Source organism: Mauremys mutica, chromosome 5 (genome assembly GCF_020497125.1).
Source record: "Mauremys mutica isolate MM-2020 ecotype Southern chromosome 5, ASM2049712v1, whole genome shotgun sequence".
Classification (NCBI taxonomy): Eukaryota; Metazoa; Chordata; order Testudines; family Geoemydidae; genus Mauremys; species Mauremys mutica.
In genome coordinates, this window is record NC_059076.1 from 64,552,180 (window position 1) to 64,569,938 (window position 17,759).

The 17,759-nt window shown below is 37.7% G+C and overlaps 1 protein-coding gene across 3 annotated transcripts in view; it reads left to right on the plus strand.

The window, feature by feature from the left end:
* The window catches only part of LOC123371030, a 105,229-nt gene that overhangs the window by 21,167 nt on the left and 66,303 nt on the right, over window positions 1-17,759 (plus strand). For all 3 annotated transcript variants that reach the window (XM_045018132.1, XM_045018134.1, XM_045018133.1), the window contains 4 exons: window positions 1,525-1,721; window positions 4,269-4,333; window positions 6,539-6,645; window positions 12,146-12,257. In XM_045018132.1, the coding sequence (XP_044874067.1) occupies window positions 1,525-1,721; window positions 4,269-4,333; window positions 6,539-6,645; window positions 12,146-12,257 (481 nt within the window). The remainder of the gene's footprint in view (window positions 1-1,524; window positions 1,722-4,268; window positions 4,334-6,538; window positions 6,646-12,145; window positions 12,258-17,759) is intronic.

Consider the following 17,759-nt stretch of genomic DNA (forward strand, 5'->3'; position numbering starts at 1 on the left):
GTGATGCTCAGCCTCTATCAAAAGCAAGCCCCGAGAGAAAAGCTTTGGGGGACTATATAGCTCCTTAGCTCCTCTTATGCCACCATTTGTTGTTTTCCTCTCTCTGGAAAATTTTTCTTGGACAGATCTCCACCTTCTTATAAGAGGAGTTGAGCCAGGGGGCCTCTTTAGAAGCTATAACATTTTGGTTTTGTTTTAAGTGTCTTTTTTGATCATTGCTTCTACTCAGAGAAGTTCTTTGAAACAGAAAGAAAAGCCTTTAAAACTGGGAAAGCAACTGTAGTAGAACCTCAGAGTTAAGAACACCAGAGTTACAAACTGACCGGTCAACCACACACCTCATTTGGAACTGGAAGTATTCAGTCAGGCAGCAACAGAGACCCCCTTCCCCCCCAAAAAAAGGGGCAAATACAGTACAGTACTGTGAATAACCATAATGTTTTGTTCAGAGTTTCAAATATTTCAGAGTTACAAACAACATTCATTCCCCAAGTGTTCATAACTCTGAGATTCTACTGTATTCAAGAGTTTGTCCAGATGCCCATGAAAAGTCAACCACATTTTAGCAGTGTTGGAACTGTATTTATTACTGCTTGTTTATCATTTTCCCAATATTTTCCCTGTGCAATTACGTTGGTTTTTTATGAAAACCTTCTGTTTCTCTCTGTGTCATATTGCTCTTCTCCTTATTTTGCCTCACTGTTTTCTCTTACCCATCTGGGTTTTACTATTTTACTGCACTGAATTATGATTTATGTGTGTCTTTAAATACTTTCAGTTTTCTGATGCTGATTTTCCATTTATTATTTATTACAAAGATATCTTCAAAAGATGTAATTAATCCAATCTCCCTACGTCCCTTTGCCTCCAAGATCTTTGAACCCAGTCTGCTTCTGTTGTTTTGACTGCTCCTCTAGTACACTCCTAAGTGCTCTGTTTTCTCTTTCCTCCATTCCGCTTTACCTGCTCTAATAAATTGCCAGTGACCTCATGGCCAAGTTGTAGGGCCGGTTTTCCATTCTGATTTCCTATATCTGCCTGTCTACTTTCAGAACTGTTGGTCACAACCTTCTTTCTGTGTTCTACCTCTTCCTTGGGTTTTCATGAGTCTTTATTCCTCTGATTCTCTTCCCACCTCTTCAACCACTGCCGTAGTCTATGGCGTAGTCTAGTTTAGTGTCGTAGTCTATGGCGACTCCTTCACTCCTCTTTTAGTCATTGTTGGGGTCTTTGGGGGTTCTTTCTATGGGTACTTCTACATTTTATTACTGGGCAACATAATTTATGTAAGTGTGTGGTCTTACCTGTCTTATCACAGGTAATACAGTTAGTTGATTGTCTTGACAGTTTATTCAGTATTTTCTTGAGTTTGTGTCTACAAAGGCTCTGTGTTGTATCTTATTGGCTAATATTTAATTTAGTTGCTTCTATAAAAATGTTGGTATGTGTTAGTTATTTATGAAGTAATTAATATTTTTCTTTTATTCTGAACTCTTAACATTTTTAATGTTTTTCATTCTTTAGGCATAACATGGGGTTTCCCATAGTAGAATGTTCTTCTGATGGATGCTTTACTCTATCCAAACCACCTGACACAGGAGGCCTAATCTCTTTTGGCACAGTGGCTGAACAGTTGGTGTATGAAATTGGCAATCCTCAGTGTTATCTCTTACCAGATGTCACATGTGACTTTTCTCAAGTTTCCATTACTGAAATTCCAGGTTAGTGGCTGTTGTAGGCAGAGGACCCTTATATTGAGGAAATCTATTCAGTAAGTTATGTTGGCAGACTAAAGTGGTTACTGTAGTTTCCATTTTTTCCATGTAACTTTACTTGTTAAGTCTGTTCTTTTGAAGCCTGATATTAAAATAGGCTGTCTCATAAGGATATCCACGTTGCTTTGCTTTGTGCCATTTTTTGGAAATTTAGATTAGCTGTGACCAATTCAGCAGATTTTTGAGTAATCTAATTTTTTTTCTTTATTAAAATACATATATAATAATTACCTAGTTTAATAAATCATGTATTTCTGTAGCACTTACAAATATTTTTGTTGTGACTTTCAGGAAGTGCTCCCCCTCTCCATTAGACTTCACTACATTTTAATCCAGCTCACCCTCCTTTTGTTACTAGTTACTGATGCAGTCCCCCCGCCCCACTCCGCCGCCACCACACACACACAGTCTCTCTCTCTAGTGGCAATGGGTAGCCACCACTCTGCTTAAGAGAACACATGATAAACTTTTGTTTTTTAGCCCCTTGACTATGTCACCTTTTAAAAGGGTAAAATTTCTCAGCTAGAGAACAGCTGTTACAGAAATCCCACTGCTCTACCCTCCAAAATACTTTAATATCAGGCCCAAATTTGAGTACTAGACTTCAAGATCAGAAGTTTGGACAAGCCACCTTGCTAAACTGCTCATTTAGAGTAACTTGACATCTCTTAGTTCTTAGTCCCCATGTTTTATAGACAAACCAGTGTGAAAAGGAATTTGCTTTTTATGGATCTTATCCAATATGGGAATCTAGTTCCCTTATAAAACCCAAAACAATTAAAACAAACTAAAAACTCATTAGGATAAAATCCTAAACTTCATATTATCCTTATTTTTAAGCAAAACATTTCTATCTTAAAATTGTACAGTGAACCTTCTGCTCATGCAACATAATCAAATGACAAATAGTCTGATAAGGCCAGCTTGTTGCTTTTAGCCACTAGTCTTTTTAAAAAATAGAACCTTAACCTTCCAATGAACTTTTAGCTTGTAAATGACCCGATATGACACGTTTGAACTTAAAATGAACTTTCACATGAACTTTCAGTTAGTCCTCCTCTTAGAAATATAACAGATGGAAGATAGGCAGATTTCTTAAATACTTTTAGTTTTAAGTGCTTTGACACGTACACCAGAAAGAACAGGGCAGGCTATCTATTTTTGATGTTCACATTGCTGATTTTGTTGTACTGCAGGATTAGTTACAATACACGCTTGAACTAAGATTTTCTTTCTGTTTTCTTTTTGTTGATGGATGTCATGCATTTCTTTTTCACCTCATGTAAAAATCCTGCAAATCTTCCATCTGATTGTAGAGATATTCTAAAATAGCAGAGGGGCAATTTAAATTAACACTAAATTAACCTTGCTGTTGTAGTTTTGACAGTGACATTTAAGATTATTGTAAATTTTCATTCTTCAGAAAATGTCTGAAGAAGTTCTCTTTTTATTTTTGGTCTTTACAAAGTTCAGAGTATTTGTATGATGGCTTTCATATTTTGCTAAATACTCACAGGCATAGATTTGTTAGAGATAAACTGCATTTTATTTAGATGTAGGTGGGTTTATACAGACTATATTTGAGTAAGACTCTGATCCTGCATTACTGAAGTCAATGGGAACAATGGTGTTGACTTCAGTGGGTACAGGATCAAGCCCTAAGACTAGACAGGCAGTGCTTTGACCGATTCCTTGCTTGTGTTATGATGTGCATTGTCAAGTACATTTTTTTTTTATTTTTTTTTGCCCTGAAATGTTCTCTAGATTATCTTGTTACTGTTACCAACAAAAAGATTAAGGCTACATAGGGCCTACATCTATACAACTTTTGCCATCCAGCTCCAGCCAGGACACATTTTCTTACCATGTTTCTCCAGACAGACTCTGGTCTTTCTCCTAACGTTAATTCCTTAATCTTCCCAAGTGAGGCAGCCCAACCCACTCTAGCCAACTGCAGTCAGTGGTGTGGTACATTGCCACCTGCTGCTCTCTTTCCAACACCCTTTCTCTGAAGGCCTCCTCAGTCAGGGGAAGGGATCGGGTCACAATCCCAAAGATCCAAGAATTTCACCTTAATATGCTGCTGAGTGTCAAAAGCTTATGAATTTTTTTTTTTTAAAAAAAAGCTTCAATCCTTGAATTTGCTGAGAATTGTAGATGTGTGTCATCATTTGCATTTGAGCAGAAGACAACAGTTGAGTCCTAAGGCCGTGTCATGTGTTACATATTCAAATATTCTGTGTGTAAATATTTCAACAGTTATGTTAAAAGGCAAATTGAAGATAGTCCTTGGAATTATACTCCATAGATTTGATGCTTGAGTTGCTAATGCAGATGTGGCTGTTCAATAGAAGACTTTCTCTTTTGCATGGATCTTGATGACAGGAGTATCAGTAACATTTTTGTTTTGTATTGTCACATAAGGTGAATTGATAGTACTTTCTCAGAAATTATACTGAAGTAATTAAAATAGATGTTTTTTAACCATTGTAGGTATTGAAGGTGGGGCAGTGAAAATTCATGGAGCAAAAGGATCATCTCCTTCAACGTTTTATAAGGTTCTTTCCTTATTGCTTTGATAATTATATAGAATGAAATGTTCTTGATTTATGAAATGTTGGTATTTTGGAGAAAAAGGCAATCCTACTACCAGATGAAACCCTTATTTTTCCACACCTAGTATATTAACACAGGTTAATATAGTGAAATTGCTATATACAAATTGAGGTTATGTTATAAGTCTTTGGGGAAGCCCACAGTACACCATAGTATTTAAGATTGAGATGGTTCTTTAATTATAAAATTCTGCTTTCTGTCACAAAATCATATTTTAATTATAGTAGTCATTATTTTTTGTCTTGCTTCAATGTGAAACATATTAAGCACATGATTCTCAAAGACAAAACACTGCATGATCACTTATATCAAGATAATTCTTTACAGTTTGATAAGGGTGCTGTGAAAGATTAATGAATTAATGTTTGTAAAGTCTTTTGATACCCCTCTATTGGAAGATGCTACATAAGTGCAAAGCTTTTTTTAATTATGTGTTGTTATAGTCTTTACTCCCTGCAATTTAGGCAACTGCATCAAAGTACAAATAGGACAAGCCTAATCCCATTTAACCCAATAGCGAAACTTCAACTGACTTTCCGTGGGAACAAGATTGGATCCATAAATTAAAACTATTCTTAATAGTGAGATAGCAAAGCTGAGTTGATTTGACTGGATCCATTTAAAACTTTTAAATTCTTTTTTAGGGAAGGTTTATAAATACGCTGACACTATTGTTTGTGTGATAAACTATAGCTCAGATATATCTTCTTAAAAGTCCAGTGATTACATTTAAAATATTTCTACCAGTTTGAAAGATTTTTTAATTTTTTTTTAATATAATAAAAATATCTAAAGGTAGTGTTTAAGTGACCACTTTATAAAGTTTATTTAAGATTTTAAAAATAAGCAGTATTGTTTTCAAAGAAGATGGAGGTATGGTTTTGGACATAGGTGACCTCAGTGCAGAAGCCAAAGTAATCTCTAAAGTCATTGGGTTGGAATATATTACTAACTCTTTTTTTCAGATAAATGAATAGCTTCTATTTCATTTTTCTCAGGTGCACAAACAATGCTTAAGTTTTCCACTCATGCATTATTTTTCTAATAATCATCTTTATGTCTGCTTTATAAAGGAATATATTTTGTCCTTAATTATCACAGTATTGACTCCATACTCTCTAACTGGATTCACCATAACATTCACCTAATTAACGATGTCTTCGTTTTTGATAAACATAGTTTCCACCTTCTGTCTGCCTTGTATATTTTTTCAGTCTTTTGGGAATTAGATCAAGATTTCTAATTACATAATGTTAGAATAAAAAAACTCGTTCTGTGTGGTCTGTGCCTAGGAGCAAACTTTTTCCTCAAGTTTGGGGGGGAAAATGTTTCAGTTGGTTTTGAACTTTAAGAATACCTTTAAAAATAAATAATTGTTCGCTGATAGAACTCAGATTGCTTTGTTTTCCAGAATCAGATTTCAGTAGCTAGTATTCTTCATTGTGGACTAATCATTGCCTATTTTGATTTAAAAATATATTGTTTTTAAAAGAATAAATATATTCTAAAAATGACACTGGATAAACAAATTATTACATTTCATATAAGGATAGTGTCAGAATCATTTAATTCCACATTTGAATGAACCAGCAAATAATTTAGATACAAAATATTTTAGATAAAGAAAATTTGATTAAAATATGCACTCTCTTTTTCATGTATTACAGGACATTAAAATAGTACTAAAATAATTGTAAATAAGTCAATAGGCCATTTAAAATATACATGTTTAGAGACATTTTTAGAATATATACTGTAATTAAAATGATAAATATCATTTAAAATGAGAGGCCTTACTTAATGTTCTGAAAACTCAATATGACATTAGTAAGACTTGTTTATATATTTATGTTTTGAAGAACATTTTGTTTATTCAGAATCTCAGATACCATTATAATGGATGGACAGATGTCTTGCTTACATACTCTTCCCCCACGAAAACCCAAAACAAAAACTTAGGCTTTATTATGTGACCTCTGAGGAAAGATCTAAATATGTATAGCTTTGGTGAGTGGAGGGGCATGCTAATAGACTAGAAGTGTTTGAAGGGTGGAGGAAAATGCAGGGAAAAAAATCTAGTGAAAAAAAATCTTTTACAGTAAACTATGAGAAATCCCTCAATTCATTTTATAACCCTTCATTACTAGGTAAATGCCACTTACCTGGATGGTTTTAGAGCTACAGCTGTCTGCCCAGTGATAGGGCCAAAGGCAGTGGAAAAGGGAAGACAAACTGCGGAAAGCATTCTGAAAAGGTGAGTATTACAGATATGATTTATTTTGCCTTTTAAATTTAAAATCAAAATATAATGGTAAACTGTACTAATAAGATGGCAGCCATATCAACTGGGAGATATCCTTGAACATAGCACTATTTTACATGGAAGGACATTTCAAGATATAAATGGTAGAAAAAGGTTCTATAATTTACTTCTCCATAAAATTATTATACAGCTACAAAATACTAGTGACATGATTTATCAGCGAATAGATTGTTTCTGAATAGTGCGAGAAGTTGGACTTTGTTGTTTAGCCAGTTTTGGTCCTAGACCTTGGTGACCCAGTGAACTGAATAGCGTGCTAACTTTTGACCAGGGGCCAGTTTCTGTCCTAGGGCACCCTGAGGACCTTATTAGTCATTTTGGAACCTGAGTACATTTTACTTATTTTATTGATTTCTTCAAACTTTAAAAACTATAGGTGTCCATCCAGGGCTCTGAGCACATATCCTCCTGTACATTTAAAAATTGTAACATAAAGGACTGCTTATAAAACATATCCACTTCCATCTGAACAAAAAGGGGATTAAATAGATGCCCAGAAGTTTAATGCATCTGAGCTCTGAAGGACCAAGGGTGGAGAGGAGAGTTCTACAATCAGTGACCCCTATCAGAGAATACTCTGCCAGCAGCCCCCTTTTGTGTATATTGAGGGAGCTCCAGCTCAAGTGCTTCTGCTGAGTTTGGTTCTGCCAGAAATAGACTGGGAGAGATGCAGTCTCCCAGGCAAATAGGGGCTTGGCTACACAGGGAAAAAGCCCACAGTACCTAGTGTGCACTCGTTATTCCACACTAACTCCCACTATGGACATTTTTACCATGCACTAAGAGTTCCATTGTGGACATTAGCTTGATGCACAAAATATGCTAAGTTAAACCACCAGAGGGAATTCTTAGTGCTCAGTAAGAGTGTCCACAGGGGGATTTAATTCGAAGTAGCTAGTACACTTCAAATTCACACCCTAGTTTATTGCTCACTAACTTCCCTGTGTGCACAAGCCAGAGGTCTCAAACTCTTTGGGATTTATAGATTAAAACCAACATCTTGAATTCTTTCCAGAAATGTATTGGAATCCAGTGCAGATCCCAGAGTACCAGGCTAACGTGCTCTTAATGCGCAAGTCCACTTAGGGCAGTTCTACATTACTGCTTAAGTTGATGTAACTTAGGTTGCTCAGGGTTGTGAAAAAGACATCCCTTTGAGTGACGCAAGTTACAGTGACCTAAGCACGGTCCACACAGGTGCTATGTCAGCGTGAGATGCTCTCCCACTGGCATAGCTTCTGCCTGTTGGGGAGTTGGAGTAATTTTGCCAATGGGAGAACAGTCTCCCATTGGCATAGAGCATCTTCAGCAGACAAGCTACAGCAGTCTTCTAGTGTAGACTGCCCTTAAAATCCTGCATACTGCTTACACCACTAGCTTCAGCTAGTAACAAACGATCTCTCTGTCTCCTTCATTCTTCCCTTCCGTCCTCTCCACTGTTCAAAATGAATAATTTGCAGCAGCTTTATGAGTGGTTTTGAGTGTCCTCCCTTGGGATTTTGTGTGTGTGTGCGCATTCTAGTGCATTGCAAAGGCACATAAAGTGCTCTTCAAAATTATCATTGTGTTGCTAGCAGGTTATCCCAGGTAAGTACATGGTTGGGTAATATCCAGACAAGGGAATGAATTTCATTCAAAGTAAGGAAATTCCCTCCATCTCCACTTTAATCCATCCACCCATGTTTGAGTTAAAGTGCCTGCCAAGTCAGGACTGAGCTGGCCTCTACAGGAAACCCAGCCAAGAAACAAAGCCATCATGATGCTTTGGATAGGCACTTTGTAGAGCAGCAATGCTATTAGTGCTGCAGTAGAATGACTGCAAATCCCACAACAAGGGTTGGGTCAAAGGACCCACAGGACATAGCTATGTACTGAAAGCTGTCTACGGAACATATTTCAAACTTAAGCACCTAAATTTTATATGTATCTGTTTACAGTAACTCCTTGCTTAACGTTGTAGTTATGTTCCTGAAAAATGCAATTTTAAGCAAAACGATGGTAAGCAAATCCAATTTCCCTATAAGAATTAATGTAAATGGGGAGGGTTAGGTTCCAGGGTAATTTTTTTTCACCAGACAAAAGACTATATTATACATACACACACTCCATTTTAAACAAACAATTTCATACTGTACACAGCAATGATGATTTGTGAAGCTTAGTTGAGGTGGAGGAGTCAGAGGGTGGGATATTTCCCAGGGAATGCCTTACTGCTAAATGATGAACTTGGCTGAGCCCTCAAGGGTTAACACGTTGTTAATGTAGCCTCACACTCTACAAGCAGCAGAGAATCCTGTGGCACCTTATAGACTAACAGACTATAAGGTGCCACAGGATTCTCTGCTGCTTTTACAGATCCAGACTAACACGGCTACCCCTCTGATACTTGACACTCTACAAGGCAGCACAAATGGAGGGAGGAGAGACAGCATGGCAGACAGAGAGACACACCCTGTGTGTGAGAGATGCAGAGAGAGAGAGATGCTGACCCCACTCTAAGTACATTGCCTTTTTAAGTAGATCAGCAAGTTGAGAAAGCAACTGCTGCCAACAAGCTCCCTCTGTCCTGACCCTGTCCTGTCCCTGCCCCGCTCTATGGAGATAGGTTAAGTGGGGGACAGGAGCAGGAGGGAGGGGGACACCTGACATTAGCCCTCCTCTCCGCTTCCCCCCCCCACAGCAAGCAGGAGGCTCCCGGGAGCAGCTCCAAGGCAGAGAGCAGGAGCAGCACATGGCAGTGGGGGGAGGGACAGCTGAACTACTCGGCAATTCATAGCCTGCTATGTAGCTGCTGCACAGGGAACTTAGGGGAGCGGGGAGCTGATGGAGGCTGTCAGTCCACCCTGGTTCCAAGCCCCCACCAGCTAGCTCCAATCAGGGGCAGCTCTAGGGATTTTGCCGCCCCAAGCACGGCAGGCAGGCTGCCTCTGGCGGTTTGCCTGCGGAGGGTCTGCTGGTCCCGCGGCTTGTTATCTAATTGATCAGCAACGTAACACGTTAACCAGGACGACTTTAAGTGAGGAGTTACTGTACTTTATTGGCTGCAGGGTTGCTCGGTGCATCAAAAAATCTTGGCCATTTGTATTTTGATATTGTAAATATGAATTTAGGTGCCTGATTTTAGGCACCCAACTTTGCAAATTTTTACCATAATGAGTAACTCGGGAATATCATACTTATGAATCACTTTTAAATTAATCTTAAATACATCGGTCAATTTACTGCTGTTCTCATGTGTAATATTGACAATTCAATGAGCATATACAATAGGTGTATGTAAAATCTTCCACTGGTGTGAAAGATTCTATCAGTTTTAACGTAATTCCCTTTTTGAACCTATAAAATTTCTTAATCCGGTGCAACTATGTAAGGGTGCCAGATATATGGTTGCCTCATATACTTGGTATGTGTTAAGGAAGCACTGACACTGGTAAAGGGAAACAGAAGGGCATTTTACATGGTTGTTTTGGTTTTTTAATATATACTACCCTCCTATTGACTGCCTTCACAAAGTTGAACTTTCTGTCTGTACTAATTTTGAACTTTTGTCATCTTTTTTTTTATATATTGATATTTTCTTGTAGTTTCAATGGAGTGTAATTACTATGACAATTTTTAGTTTGGTTACTTCCCTGGTTTTGTAACTGCAAAATTGAAGAGATCTAGTTCTGTGAATGGGGTAAAATACGTCACCTCTACTAGTTGAATGGTTTGCAGAAACTAAGAATTATGGATTCTCTTACAGCAATCACTGTGAAAGCTCTGAAAGCTTGTTTCTACTGTGTATTCTCCCATGTCACTAGATGACTCTATAGAGTGTTTTGCTACTTGTGAGAGAGAAAACAACCTCTGGCAACAGTTTGAGGTTTTTGCATTGAGAGGTTATATAGTCTCTCTGATTTGAGACTGAGGAAAGAATTTGGAGGATTTTAGACACAGACACATTCAAACTGTAAGTGCCACTGGGGTTTTCCCAGCTCTTTGTGGAAGGAAGAGAGAGTTTTGCCCCATGTTCCAAGGATACCACCCAGACCTGTTCAGATTCTGGGGGATCCATTAGAGGCACATAGCCATATGTGCAAGTTGTTCTGGAGTCTCTCTCCTGAATCAATGCATCCACTAGCCATCTTGGCTTCTTCCCATCTCTAGTCAGAGCAGCCTACTTTGGGGGCTGTGCTGATTGGCTGCAGGCTTCCTAGAAGAGTGAAAAATTTCTACTACTATGGTTTGGGGTAGGAGAAGTGTCTCAAAGCCCAGGCTCCAGCCTGAGCCCAAACATCTTCACTGCAATTTTTAGCCCTGCAGCCAAAGCCCTGCAAGCCCGAGTCGGTTCACCCAAGCTTTGAGACTCGGTGCCTCAGGTCTTTCATTGCAGTGTAGACATACCCACAGTGAGTCAGTAGCTGAGCTCATAGTAGGACTCAAGAGTTCCTGATTCTTTACTCTAGACCATGTTGTATGGAATCTGGAATGGTGTAACTTCTATTATTTTTTTCTCACTTCCAGTTGTTTCGACATCTGGTAAAGTTCCAATTTAAATTTTATGGCAATTTACTTTTAATTAATAAAAGTAATGTAAATACCATCTCAAGTTAAATCCTAAATCTAGCAAATATAGATTAACCTACAATATCTGTGAATATAACCCGCAATGGAAAAAAATGTGTATATACTTTTTTTTATGCAGTATGAAGAAAGCGGGAAAGATGTTTTTCCTGTTTTTCCCCCTTTCTTCCTTCCTGCTTGTTGTTAACTATAGACACATTAGGAATGTCAAGTCTTGTCTTCCTGGTGTTTAGTGGAAATCTCCACTGGGAAGGACCCAGAAAAATGTATTGAGAGCTTCTCAGCTCTTAACTGAAGAGCTGGAGGTGGTAAAAATTCAACAAATAACTTTTTTCTTCCAACTGTTTTTAGGCATTTAATTCACATAGGGATTAACACAAAACAAGGAATTTTTAAGTCTGAATAAAAATTCCTCCTGAACTCAGTTAAGTATCAAGGAAGTGAAATCTACTTGTGATGTCATTCATATATTTCTTAATTATTCATAGTGTCTTCCAGGAAGAGCAAATCTAGGACCTGAATTTCTAATGTAAAAGCAAGCAGAATGTATTAATTTTAATAACATTTTCTGCTTTCTTCATTCATCAGAATGAAGCAAGTAAAAAGTACAAGCCCATTTATTTTTTCCTTTGCAGGCCATCTTTAAGATAACTTAAATAAATAGAAATTTAGAATCAAGAGGTCAAGATGTATTTTGAGTATGACTAACTTGATATTGTCACTATGATATAGCAGTAAATTTGCCCAGATAAGAAGTATTCAAATCCAAATTTAACTAGCACTTAGAACTAAAACTAATGGCCTGCACTGTTACTGCGTATAATATTTTTGAAGCAGTTTGCTAATAACAAATAATCTGTTGCAGGACTCGCCATATTTTCAGTCAGCTTGGGTTTGAAGATTACTGTGCAGTTAACATACAGATTTTAGGTTCTGAAGATACATATGGACCCCATGCTAAAAAGAAAATAGATGATGTAAGTACAAACAGAAGAATATGAAGCCTTTTCTGACCCATTTTAATTCCCCCATGTTATCTTTATGTAACTTTTTTTTAAGAGATTACTTACTGGGGGAAATTCCTGAGCTAACAACATCTTGCATATGCCTAACTTTAGGTTCATGTGTAGACCCGTGAACATCAATGTGAATACTCAAAAGTTAAGTAACGAATAAATCTTTGTAGGATTGAGACCTTGCTGTGCAACAAATGCATTGTTATGAAATCTAAAGAAACACTTTTTAACGTGTGTGTGTGTGTGTGTGTGTGTGTGTGTGTGTGTGTGTGTGTAAATAAATATCTGCCCAAGAGCAAACTTCATAATAGTAGTTCTTTTGATGTGATCACATATTACACATATTTAAATTTATATTAAAATACTTTAAAAGAATGTTAAGGTTACACAGTTAAGCATTCAGAATTTAGGAGATACCAGAATTAAGGTTGCCTTAATTAGGCCCCCTTGTGTATATGCATTATGATAGTCTTTAATTACATGATAATGTGCTGTGTTTTGTGACTTGTTAAATTCATATATACAGATTTGAATGTTAGCCATAGTGGGTGCAACTACCACGCATGCTGCAACTAAATCCATACATATGAAGGTCTGTAAAAGACAGCAATAAATCTTGAGTTAAGTCATACACTTAAATATTTAGGTTGTGTGGCTTGTTCCAAAACAGTAGCATCTAATTCTTCTTTGTCAGTTGCAAAGTCTTGCAAAATTCCAAGATACATGTTTGGCAAAGCTCAGTCTATGAATCTGATGTGAGGAATGTGTCAGTATTTCAAAATTGCTGAATATATATGTTTATAGGAGACAAGAACATGTGTTATGTAGAAAGTTAAACTGTTTATGAAGAGTCAATTTCTACAATAGAACTAGGTAACTTATCAGTGTAACTGTTTATTTTAATGTTTATAATTAAATTCATTCTGCAGTGCAGTAAAACTAAATCAGAGTGTAATGCTTATGTGGTGGACCTATGTCTTCCTTTTCCAGGATCATATGCTCTGATTCTCTATTTTAAACACACACAAACTGTATTAAATAATATTACTAAGGTCAACCTCTCAGAAGTTAGGAAATGTCAGAATTAAAGTTGCCTGTGCATTATGGGGCTGTCTTTAGTTACATGATATAATACTCTTTTTTTTCCCCCCTTAGGACCCATGTTCTCAGTTAGTACACAGAATGGAGAGTGCTCACTTAATTAGCAGCTATTCAGTATTTTTCTTTTCTCCTCCTTGTTCCATCTGTAGCCCCCACTTTAGTTACAGCAAAACATTCAAAACCTGCTCTAAAGACAGTATTTTAATTTCTTCGTGAGCTTTTCTATGGCACTCATCACTATAATATCTGAGTGCTTCATAAACATTCATTTATTTTTGCAACACCGCTATGAGATGAGCAGCTATTATAATCCCCATTTTACAGATACGGAACTGACACATGGAGAATATAAGATCATCAAACCCCCTGGTCTCAACTCAAATAGCCAAAAAAATGAGGGAACACATGATTAGTTACTATCTGTCAAAAGGTTAGCTTAAGCGATTTGCTTAACATCACATAGAAAGTTTTTCATAGAGACCAGGATAGAATCTAGTTCTCCAGAACAACATTCAGCTGCCTCAAGCAAAGACCATCCTTTCTCGTCCTGCAATCCCCTACCTCAGTCACTACACATCTTCCAAGTTCTGGAACAGATTATGCAGTTGTCCTACAGAGAGTTTCCTTCACTACTTATTCATCCTCAGAGCAGGTCAATACCATGCATTGAATGAGGGAGAGATCCTATGGGAAAAAATATGTGATTGTGTAACTAGAGATGCTGTCATAATGCATATGTCCAGGGGGACTGAACTGAGTTTGCACAGGCAGTTTTAATTTTGGCATTTCCATATTTTTGAATGCTTGACTTTAGCGTGCAACCTTCATGTTCTTTTAAAGCAAACTGCAAAAAAAAAAAACCCAGAAATTTCATCATGTGGCACCATATTGACACCTACCTGGTTCATCAACAGGGTTGGAACCCTTAGATCTACCCCATAGACCTCTGGCACTTGAGCTAACAAAATAACTGATAGCCATAGTAGATTATCATCCTTTAAGGAAACCAGCACTACAATGGAATGAGAAACTTTACCAATATGTTTCACAGATATTTGCTGACAGCAGAGGAATGGTGAAACTGTGCAATCTTGAGTTCTATTTCAGGCTCTGGAGGGAAGAATGCTCTAGAGGGCATAGACTCTTCTGCCTATTTCCCACGGGGGTAACTCCTTCTTCACTTTCCATTCCAACCTGTCCTTGGCTCAGTCTTGGCTCTTCCTCATCCTTGGCTCAGTCCCATTCTCCTCACCTAATTAATTCCAGTCTCCCTTCCTCATGTTTCTCATCTCGGCCTCAGTCTCCTTGCCTAGTCTTCTCCTCTGTTTTTCCTCACCACCAGATCATTGTCCCCAGTTTCCTTGTGCAGCCTATCCCAGGCCCCCCACTTCTGGCTACTCTTTTTCAAAGCCTTATAACATGGCCAAACTTCGGCAGATTTTCATGGGGATGTCAAAAACACATCCCTGACACAGGCCATTCCCCAACCAAATTTCAAATCCCTGCTCCAAAGCACGGGGGCACTAGAACGCCTCAAAGAAAAGGTCATCAGAATTTTTAAGCATGGATGAAACATCATCTTTTTCCCTAGCTTTGTTCTTGGAAATGACTCAATCATTTTGGCTAAAATTAAAAAAATATATGTATTTACTCAATTTGAGGCACACACCTGGCATGGAAAACATCAGCCCAAATAGTTAGTTTGGCTAAGATATAAACAACTGAAAACAGGGTCTAGTAATTGGAAATAGGCAACCTTAATAATGGTCAGTGCTACTAGCCCTGCACATATCGGCCTTAGTTAGGTGGAAGAGAATGATGTCAAGGGAAGTATTAAAAATGCAGTGGCATTGACATGAGTGGCATGGCTTGAACACTGCTGGTTGTTTCTAGCCAGGGAGTTTGGATGGGGCCTATTAGGCCATAGATTTTGTGGGTGGCATATGCAGAGCTACTTGGGATGGGGATGAAAATATAAAAGCAGACATTTGCAGATATTCACTCCCTTTGGCCTCCCACTAGGGCCACGTAGGTTACTGTAGCTCCTGTAAAGCTCCTGGGTGGAAGTGGATAGCACCAATAGGGAGATTGCTCTTCTTTAAAGGGAGGCGGAAGGGCAAAATTTCATTAAGGATGGTAGAAATTTCAGGGGATGTCTTTCCTGCCCCTACCTTATGATTACCAGGAGTATTAAAGCTGAAAGGGCCAAGAACTCATTTGTACTCCTTTGTTGACAATTCAGTTTCTGAGTTGTTACTTACAGACCGTGCTCTGTGGGCTGTGCAACCATTCAGTCTTCCCAGGTGTGAAGTTGGACAGAGAGTAATATACCTCGACAGCTATTTTGTTTTTTTAATTTTTAGATCACTGCAGCATCCTTTATTTGAAAGCTAGGAAGTAAGCATAAGGCCAAATGGAAATATAAAAGGAATATTGAAGGCCTGATATAGTCCGGAAACAGATGTAAATCCATAAATGTTTTATTTTGCATAGACATGTTTCGTACTAATTACCAGGCGACTTAATTGCACTAATTTAGTCCCTAAGTCTTGAAGCTGTGGATGTGAAAAATACATTCCTTGTTAAATTTGAGCTGGAGGCTTCCTCCTGTTCTGTGTCCTAACAGTTCTTAAGAAGATGCCTGAAGATTGCTGCTTTGTTTGATTTTTTTCAGTTGTATAAATGTGGTCAGAGCACCGGCTGTTTGTACACTTTATAAAATATATCCTTAAAGTTTGCCCTCGTGGCACACTATCACATGTGATGGGAGCTATGAAAAATTGACTTTGTAATTTCAGTTCTGTTTTGATAACTCTTAGTAGGGCTTGTCTACATGGGAAGTTAAGCCGAATTAACCATTGGTGCCAAATTAACTATTGATGCCCTTGTATGGGTGCCTTCGTTCAGAAGTAAAGTGGTCTAAGAGCTTGTCTACATAGTGCCACAATGTGGACTGCAGGGGTGTGAATTGTAGAGTGCTCTGAAGTGTTGCGCTGTAACTGTCCCATGTGGACCCTGTTGGTGCGAACTAAAAGATACTCTGTTCATATTAACGTAGTCATGTGACTACATCAGAGCTTTAGCTAGCACACTAAGCTAAAGTGAATTAAGGCCACTTTACTTCTAAATGAAAGTGTCCACACCGGGGTTTAATGTGATTTAACTAACACGCTTTGAATTTACAACTTTAGTTCATTTGGCTTCACTTTCCTGACTGTACCAGTGTAGACATGCTCTTAGAATAGGAGAGGGTGAAAATGTCCCAACTTTATAAACAGGTAGTTAATTAGTTCAGGCTTGTATCAATCAGATATCTGTGTTTATAAATAAAAGGGGAAAAAAGAAAGTCAAATTATAATAAATTTATTATGAAATTTTATGGTTGGGTGATTTTAGGTGTGGAGTAGCTGAATCACTGATCTTCGTGTCTTGAATGTGATAACAGTGGAATGAATTAATTACCTTGATCGCCTTATTTAGCAAGTTTAGGTTGCTTAACAATTAAAGATAATTTTTACAAATAAATTCATACCGTCTTCTCTTGTTCATTAAGAACCTGATGCATAGTTCATTGAATTCATAGGAGTATTTCTGTGTAGTTTAGTGGGGATTGGATTGAGCATTACAAGAAGGTTCCAGAGATGACAGCACTGCTAGGACATTGAGTAGTCTCTAGTGTGTTTGTCCTTTGAATGAAGAGCACATTTGGATGCTTTTGTAGCTTTTTTCTCACAGCACTAATATGCTCCATGTGCCCTCCATTTTTCCCAAAGGAATAGGCAACAAATATGATCTGGGACCTCGTAGGCTTTGATGTGAGAAGACATATTAAAAGTGTCGGGAAAGAAGAAGATTAAGAAAAGTTGAGACTATTTAATAATGGGTAGCATAAAGAAAACTAGAAAACTTTCCTATTTACTTTGCCCATTGATAATATGAACAAGTGGGGCCTCTCTGAGATTATAAGGCAACACATTTTAAAATTATATATGGAAATCCTTTTTAATCAAATCACAGTCCAGTTGTAAAACTCATTGCCACATAATATGATTGAGGTAAATGCTGCATCTTTGAAAAATGTAAACACTAGTTTGGATTTTAAAAAAGCTAAACAAAAAAAAAATTACTTGTCAGTCTTCCAGCATCAGTCATAAGCTGTGTCATGCTGTCTGGATTGCCTCACAACTGAGAGTGCCTACCTCAGGGCAGATTCTCAGAAACCAGAGCAGACACCCCAAGCTGATGGTGTATTCTGTAATTAGTTTTCACCAAGCCAGTAACAAATCTGACCTCCTGGTAATAGCACCAAGCAAATGCTTTCTCTGGGGAAAGTAAATTGTTTGTTAGTTCTGACAATATTAT